This window comes from Medicago sativa, chromosome 4 (assembly GCF_051527215.1).
Source record: "Medicago sativa cultivar Bolivia chromosome 4, Bolivia_mono, whole genome shotgun sequence".
NCBI classification, from domain to species: domain Eukaryota; kingdom Viridiplantae; phylum Streptophyta; class Magnoliopsida; order Fabales; family Fabaceae; genus Medicago; species Medicago sativa.
The window spans coordinates 34,089,508-34,098,638 of NC_140752.1; the positions used below are offsets into that span (position 1 = coordinate 34,089,508).

General features: G+C 35.7%; 2 protein-coding genes across 2 annotated transcripts; both read right to left on the reverse strand.

Moving 5' to 3' along the window:
* Positions 1-246: 246 nt before the first annotated feature.
* LOC146928942 (uncharacterized) lies at positions 247-3,024 on the reverse strand. The gene is made up of 4 exons (XM_085707171.1): positions 2,035-3,024; positions 1,618-1,951; positions 1,410-1,549; positions 247-1,083 (listed from the first exon to the last, which is right to left on the reverse strand). Exons 1-4 carry the CDS (start codon positions 3,022-3,024, stop codon positions 247-249), a joined length of 2,301 nt encoding a protein of 766 aa, XP_085563297.1.
* Positions 3,025-5,580: 2,556 nt separating this feature from the next.
* LOC146928943 (NAD(P)-linked oxidoreductase superfamily protein) lies at positions 5,581-8,788 on the reverse strand. The gene is made up of 5 exons (XM_085701101.1): positions 8,287-8,788; positions 7,625-7,800; positions 6,865-7,108; positions 6,308-6,487; positions 5,581-5,988 (listed from the first exon to the last, which is right to left on the reverse strand). The coding sequence occupies exons 1-5, from the start codon at positions 8,404-8,406 to the stop codon at positions 5,761-5,763; spliced, it is 948 nt and encodes a 315-aa protein (XP_085557227.1). The 5' UTR covers positions 8,407-8,788; the 3' UTR covers positions 5,581-5,760.
* Between the last annotated feature and the right edge of the window lie 343 nt (positions 8,789-9,131).

Here is a 9,131-nt window from a genome sequence, read left to right on the forward strand (position 1 = left end):
AACTAATGATGTATATCTAATCTATGGCGCCGAAAGATCAATGGGACTATCATCCACTTCAACCTTCACACCAGGAGCAGGACCAGCACCAACCCTCTCATCGGGATCAAGATTTTCAACAATGTACAATTCCTCATCATCTTCTATGACCGCTACACCCGCCGCCCGACTTAGCTCATTATAATCTGCCATCCGGCTGACATATCTATCAGGCCAGGTGTCTGCATCATCTCGATGGTATTGTCTCTATAGAGCGGAAATGGGAGGAATCGGACAACCATCCTTCAATTTCAATGTCATAAAATGGTTGTCATTCACATATGCCAGAGACATCAACAGATCGATAGTTGGCGGCGGGGGTGGACCACTTAGAGGGAAAAAGGTTTCTGATTTCCCAATGGACAACACAATAACCGTTTGGCTGAATTTCTGTGCGATGAGGAACCCCATATCCGGCATTGTCATCCATTTATCCGGTGGTGCATTGCCAATACCGGAGTAGGATAGAGCGTCTAAGACCTCGTTATACCGCTTATCATCATTAATCATCCTCCGATAGCGGCCATTTTCTACACCGATAAGCTCTTTGTAAAGGTTGTACCTGACTAATACGTGATCATCAATAGTCAAGTTACGTAGGACCGCAACTGCTCGGAACCCACAATGGCCATCACCGGGTACATCTGTAACCTTTTCAATAAAGCCATGCATCCAAATTGGGATTTGGTCTTTGTGTGGTATGTGGACTTCAACGGGTGTTGGCTTCAATTGCGGATTTTTTGGAATTGGATTAGGAGGAGTATGAGGAGTAGGAAACATGTTGCTTTTCCGTGATCTCTTTCTACTCGTCCCTGTTGACCGTGTCTGTGAACCCTGTGTTTCTTGCTCCTGGGAGTCAACAATCTCCCATAGGGAAGGGGACCGCCTTGTCGATCGAATGCTTTGCTTATCTTTCTTTGGAGCTCCTTTGGTGATGACCTTATTTGGCGGTGGACGCATAGAGGTGGTTTCCAGTAAAACAAATTGTCGGAATTGTTCATTCAAATGCACCTTCATGTTGTAATCGGCGTCCTTGAACCGGGCCTACAATGTGTAAAAAACTGTCATTATTGTTGTTGATGGAAAATAGTGAGAAACATGCATTCTGTTACCACTACTGATATAATCCGGATTCTATTTTCCGAAATACATAAGGACATCCGGATTATAAAATCCGGAACTTCCCGATACACCCTATGCATGAGCCTTAAATGCACTTGCATGAGGCTTAAATGCTACCTCTCTGGATTATATAATTCGAAACCCATCAATTATGTCCGAATTATATAATTCGGATTGCACCAGTACAGAATACAGAAACATAAATCCTGGGCAGAACATAAACTGACAGTTTTGAAAAAAAAAAATACCTGGAGAATATCCCATTCTGGCAATAGAGAGATGTCTTCTTTTTGAAGCTTCGGGTCAACCTCGTACTCGAACCTCAACCTCTTCCAATGGATGCGAATTTCTTCCAAACGGATGGCGGTGCCGTTCTTGATCTTCAAAGCTATCATACACGCACACAGTAATCCGTAAGTGATTAAACTCAAACAACCACATCTTATTTATCCGTACCAATTTCAAGTGCTTTATTGTACTCTACAACGAGATGATGCAAAGCTTCCCTTGAAATGTTCCGGATCAACCTAGACCACAAAACCTTGTCTTTGAACCGATGTTCAAGCATGATAATGCTCGTCTGAAACGAAGCATGTATTGCGGTATGTTGCAACTCTAGCATGACATGAACGGATTTCCAGTTTGTACTCAAATCACCCATAATACTACTCAGATACCTTTTCAACCGAGCGTGTGCAGATTCAGCTCTGTTTGTTGTAGTATTCCCGATATGAAGGTTTTTGTCAACCCAAAACCTCACAAACTTCTCCTTAACCGGATCCAAAATTGTCTTTTCAACATAATCCAAAAACTTGGGAAATTTTGCGCATACAACTTTGAACCGGGTCCAATTATCAATATGAAATTTTCCACAGCCTTGATCAAAGCATTGTCCCGATCAGTGGCAACTACTTTGGGATAGAGATCTTTGGAGTGCAATATCTCACGACACCTCTCAAGAGCCCAATAAACATTGTCTTGCCTCTCAGACATCATATAAGCAAAAGCAATAGAGTATGTTTTCATGGTAAAGGTATTACCGATAAACTCAAGCAATGGAAGACGATACTTGTTTGTCTTGTATGTTGAATCCAACACAAGCACCGTGGAGAACGTGTTAAACAACTTGATAGAATCTGGATGTGCCCAAAAAACATCACTGACTTCATCAGAATCATGATACTTACTACAATGATAAACGTAACCATTATCAACCAAAGACTTCAAGAGATGTTGCATGTCATTCCTCGTACCCCTAATGGACTGCCTATACCTGTAAGTAGCATTATAAACGTGTTTGATGGTAGTTGAAGTGGTACAATTCCTCTTCTTTAAGTTGGTAAGCATTTGCCTCGGAGGAACGTTTGATTCCACCATCTCTTCAAGGTGAACACGTTCATTTGGGTTTAGACGACTGGCGGTTTTATGACCTTTCAACACATTTGTCATGCCATGGTTGTGTTTACTATCACCAATTTTGAGGCTCCAATCACCACCAGTCAACAAGTAACCTCTCAGCCTAAATGGACACTCGCATTTAAACGAACCAGCTATCTCACGCCGACTTTTTCTCTTGTACTCGGTGTATGAACCTCCCCTTTCACATATCAAAGTAACAAATGCATTTCTTCTGTTGCCACCGTTATCGGATTTACCAATAACAGTGGAAAAACCAAGCTTCCTAGCTTTCTCTCGAACCCACTCCAACAAATCATTGCGTGTTGCAAACCTGTGTTTGGTGGTAAAATGTTCTCGCTGGTCAATACAAACAGCAACAACTGGAGGTGGTACAACAGGAGGAATAGGAGGAGGAGCATCCTTTACTTTCGGGGGGTGGTGGTGGGGGATTCTCGAATTTGGCATTTCCGGAATCATGCGCATCTTCAAGTAAAAGAAGCGGCAACACAACATGAGGTTCATTCTGAGGTAGATCATCATTTGGGGGATCAACAGGAACAACCATGGCTGAAAACAGTGTGAAGCAGAGTCAGAAAATGAACACAGTTTCTGCACTGGTACAGTCCGGAATACGAAATCCAGAACGCATGAACGCAGTCCCGATTACAAATTCGGAAAAGTACTGCGAAGATCATACAACGTGATCAAATGTTAATAGCCTAAAATTCGACTAGGGAAAGGTTTATATACACATTACCTTTGCATTTAGTCGAAAATGATGATGTTAACACCCCTTGATAGCCAGATTGCTGCTCCAAACCATTATTTCGCCCAAATGGAGTGTTTTTTTAGAGGTGTAGGGAGTGTTTTTGATAAAGGTGGTCTGCTTCAGCTAGGTTCTGGAGAACTATATATAACCTAGCTGTCCGGATTACGTTTTCCGGAAAAAAAAACAAATACTTTTCCCGCTCGGTTTAAATACAGGGCGTGAGGATTTTCTTCTCTGAAATACAACCATTGTGTCCAGATTATGTTTTCCGGATTGTATTTCACCCTGACCAAAGCCAAGTTTCGCAAGTCCCATGGGGCAGGGTGATTTCCAAATCCTTTCGGATTATATGATCCAAATATTGTCCGGATTATATAGTCCGGATAAAGGGTATTTTGGTCAAAAAAAGGCGCGCGAGAAGACAATAGGGTGGAAAAAGTAAATCTCTAATGAATTGCCTCTTGTGACATTTTCACTAGATTTTCTCTGGGTTAAATCTTGGCCTTTAATTCCACTCAAGGGTTATGTCACTAGAGAGGATCCAAGTCCTTCAGTGTTTAAATAGAGGTGAATATTATGTATATTTTGTAATAGTAATTAATAATAATATGGATACTTAAAAAATACACAAATGATAGGTGTTGTTTACAAGATATTTATGTACTAAAAATGTTAACAATGTCTTTGGATCGGATTTCAAACAAAAATCATATTTATCCCTCGAACCGGTTTTAAAACTGGTTGTTAAGGAAAAACCAAACTCAGTCGTTCCCTTTTGAATTGTGCTGATAAATTACAGAGAACTTAGTTCTCACACCGTTGTTGTTTTATTGCTTCATTTGAGTGAACATGACGCTTCCATCTGAGTTAATCGATGAACAACGATACTTAGCTCTGTCCACCCTTATGTCTTTGTGGTTGAGATTCCTTTAGTCCAAACAGTGTGACATCAATATGGACCGAAAATAGATTAAGTTTTCAATGTTGTAGTAAACTACAACTAGCTTGATGTTTACCTCTACTAGATAAGTATTCATGGTTTGGTGGTATGGTTTGCAAATGAACTAAACATGCCAATTTATAGAAGATTTTATGCGTACAAAAATTGTCGATGCAATGTGGACCACAAAAAATTATGTATTTGACTGTTCGAATTATATAATTTAAAATCTATCGAACTCTCTAAACCAAAAGTTTTTACACATTTTGAACTATTTCAGATTATACAATCCAAACCAATACTGGACAGTTTTTTGATTATATAATATGAAACAGTCCAAAATTTTGATTGTGCCTTAATCACCAAGATTTGATGGTTCCATGAATTTTTCATGTGTTTTTTTTTACTTTATTCCATGGTTGACCACATGTTCAAACTTTCATTGACCATTGTTACAGTTTATGTTTGTATTTTTTCTATAAATGCCTACTCATTCTTCTTAATTTCTCATTCAACCTCAATTTATCTCGTCAACTGTAGGCTTTTTTACACACAAGTTCAAACATAGACCTCCTTCATAGTTGTAGTTTTGGGGATGGCGTGGATGGTCAAAGTTGGACGCCCAAAATCAACTTGTATGTGGAATTGGGATTTTTCAATTCAATTCTCACCTTTTTCTGTTTCATCATCTTGTGCTCCTAAATTCTTATGAGGGCGCATGAGAGGGATGACATGCCTTCTCCCTTCTTCCATCTCCATCTTCATATGCCAGAGGTTTAGTTTTAGATGCCAATATTTTAATGTATTATGAAATCATGTTCAATTAATAAAATGTGATAAATTTTGTTATCAATTTTAAATTATGTAATTTTAATAACAGTTAAATATTTTTTTGATCCCTATAAATATTTTAACTTTTTGTTTTTGTGTCCATACAAATCATTTTAATTTGGATTCGATAATCTAAAAACCATCAAATACACTTCAAATTATAAAATCTGAATACGAGTAAAATGATCAATTTGGAGGGCGCGTGAGGTGTGAGTAGGGTGGAATAATAATTTCTCTTCTAGTAATTATTATTGGACTTTTTTACTTTATTTTTTCAAAGTACTCATCACTACGACTTGTAGGTTTCATCTAACAAAAATGAAGATGTGAATTTCTTTTCTCATCCTCCAAACCTACTTTGGAATATGAAATCCGAAAAAATGAAATATGTTTTTAACGTGTTTTGTATTATATAATCTGAAATTTGTAGAACATGCGAGAAATTAGTAGGGTTGGAAAACAAACCATAAAGGATGATAGATTGGATGACTTGTAAAAATAACCAATCATGCAACTATATATATTGATGATTAAAATACAAAGGTTTTGTTTAGTGGGACTTTTTATCACTATAAACAATCAGCTTTCGGATTCTCAGAGTTGTGTATAAAAGAATCCTGGTCATAGAAAAGACTTATGATTTATAACAGTGATTATGGCTTCAAATTTCATCATCCCAAAGTTCTTCAATTGTTTTGTAAGGACTTGTGGTTTCATTAACATGAAATTCCCCTCTCATAATCTTCATTTCTTCCAATTTCTCAATTTCAAAGATATCTTCATCATCCAAGTTTAGATCAAATGATCCAATATTTTCCTCCATTCTTTCTTCATTGAAACTTTTCACAATCACACTTGAGCCCTTTGATAATCCCCATTTCAATGCAACCTTCAAATCAAAGATCATAGTCAAAATTAGCTTATTAAATTATTTATACATTACCATTCACTTTACTAATGATACAAATGCAACTAATTTGGATATCAATTTTATATCATTGTACATTTAAATAATGTGCCAAATTTATTTGAACATTGGAGTAATTATTTTTATTTATTATGTTATGTACTATCAAGAATAGACGAGTTTGAATTTTGATTAAAACAATTTTCACAATTTTTGAATATATTTTATTTACTTGTTTGATGGAACTCTAGATTACAAAAATCTTTTCTAAAAAAAAGTCTTAAACTTGAAATTTAATTACCTGTGCTGGGGTTGCTTTGTGTTTGAAGGCAATTGATTGTATAATCGGATGATTAACAACAGCTGTAGATCCCCATGCATTCCCTGGTCCACCAAGTGGTGAGTAGGCACTTACATGGATCTTGTGCTCTCCACATGTCTTTCTCAGCTTTCTCTGCCTCCACATAGGATGCATTTCCACCTAAGTATATATCAAAATATTATTGTTGAATTATTCTATTCGTATTGTCAATGATAAAACTACTTTATTTATTCATTTTCTTAAGAACTCAAACTAATTTACTGATGTTGGTATAAAGGATAATCGAATTTGAGATCTTGAGATGAACACACTCTAAAGTCGTAAACAAACACTATCAGATTAACCTAAATAAGTTATTTCATTCAGTCATTATTATAAACGAAAAATCACTTTTTAAGTTTATTCAATAATTGATGTGTGTGAATTATATTATAGATCAAATAGATTAATTATTAAATCAACCTAAAAATGGTTTTTTCTTATAATAGTGATGTGATACAAGTGCTACTCAAGATAAATTCCAATTAGTTAATTACCTGATTAACAACTGGAGGTGTACTAGCAAAATCTAGGAGCCACTCAATCTTGTTGCTGGAGAAATTACTAACTCCAATTGACCTACACAACCCCATTTCAAGACATTTTTCCATCCCTACCCATGTTGTCTCAAGATCCAAATTTTCAAAGTCATCTTCATTAGGAACAGGATAGTTAACCCATGGTTTTAACTTTACAGGCCAATGCACTAGGTACATATCCAAATAGTCCATGTCCAGATTCCTGATTTTGCATTCAAGTAAAAACCAAAAATCAGTACTAAATCTCAAATAAAACTGATTTTTTAAGTAATTCAAAAGATTTTGTCACACAATAGGCATCAGATTTTATTTTGGTGGTGACAAACCATTGGTTGTTGCAATTTGGTGTTAGACACATTCCGTGCATTACTTATTGTGTCACATGTTCTATACTTTAAATTATTCTTAAATTTCGTGGTCAGACCTAACTCAATCTCTCAAAACTGGCTTCTGAGGTGAGGATTGTCCCCACTTATAAATACATGTTCATGCTATCTGATGCGAGACTCTTTAACATCCCCTCACAACCAGCACTATTGGACTTGGTTCATGGACATAAAAGGTGGGTGACCCGATAGTGAAAACCTGATAGCATGTGATCCAATGAATCTTAGTGGAGACTCTCATACCATCTTAGAATTTTTTTTACATGAAATGAAAAGGATTAAGATATAGGCATGCAATCAATACGCATTTTGTTTATTTTCTATTTGCTTACTTTAGAGTTTGTTTCAATGCAGCAACAGGATCATGGTGATCACTCCCCCACAATTTGGATGTCAAGAAAATATCTTCCCTCTCTACTTCTCCCATGTAGATTGCCTTATTTATGGCATTGCCTAATGCTGGCTCAGAACCATAAATTTTTGCTGTATCAAAATGTCTATAACCCACCTGCATACACACATACATATATTTGTGTTGAATAATAGGGAAAGATAAGAACAATAGCAAGAAAATTTTCAATATAGTTAGACTAAACACATGCACCTACTCTACTATATTAATTTAAGATACAAGGGAGTACTTTAATTTCATATCAGTTTTAAAATATATTTCAATATACGAGTTATTTGATGAGTAAGCCATCAAATTGATCCATGTCTTTGTAACTAATTCTCAAATTAGTCACTGACTTTATTAATATTTCAAATTAATCTCTGTTTTTGTCAAAAGTTTCTCAATTAGGCCGCTGTCTTTTTGTTTTTGTCAAAGACGGAGACTAGTTTGAAATATTAATAAAATCATAGACTAGTTTAAGAACGACTTACAAAGACAATACCAATTTGATGGGTTGCTCGTTATTTGATGTTTCATATAACAATTATAACAACAATATGATCTTCATACAACAAATGTGTATGTGATTAAGGTTTGTACCTCAAGGGCATTGTGGACTGCAATTTCTGTTGTCTTCTTATCGTTTGGGTAGGAATAAGTGCCAAATCCAATGAGAGGCATTGTAATGCCACAATTCAAACGCACATGATTGCACCTCATTTTTAGTTTCCTTTTATGTTCAACACAAGTGTGTTTCTAGCCTCTCTTTTTCTTGTTGTGTATGAGTTTACTTTCTAGCTTTGGATGCAGTGCTAATACGTCTCTACTAACCTATTTATAGATCTTATAAAGTCAATGTATATATACCAATTGTTTTACAATTTTTTAACGAATAATGTCTTGTTTATATATTGTATTTGATTGTGGAAGAGATAACAGACGTGGAAGAATTAAAATCAATTATTGAGGTATGCAAATCAAAGCATGGGATTTTCCATGTCTTTAGGGATTTTATTAGAAATGTCCCACATCATCCAAAAGCATAGTATCAATAGGCATTATTATGTTTTAATATTGAGTGTAACTCATTTGTAAAAAACTTATTTGTAACGTATCGAATGTCACTCTTTGTAAATTTATTTTAGATTTTATCTTATCTCATTTAATATTAGTAGGGGGTCCGATTTTATATTGAGAATGGTATTCGAATCCTCTTCTTTATTTACATATCCTTTATTTCTTATCCTCGTGAACTTAGCTCAGTTAGTAAGGACAATGTATAAAATATGTAAGGTCTGGGGTTCAAACCCCGACCACCACCAAAAAAAAAAATCCCTTATTTCTTACCGTTTGTTAGGTCAAATACTCATATACTTTTCTCATTGATTCTCCTATAATTCATTTTGCTGTTAAAAAAATGATACTTAATTAAACTTTTTTAATTA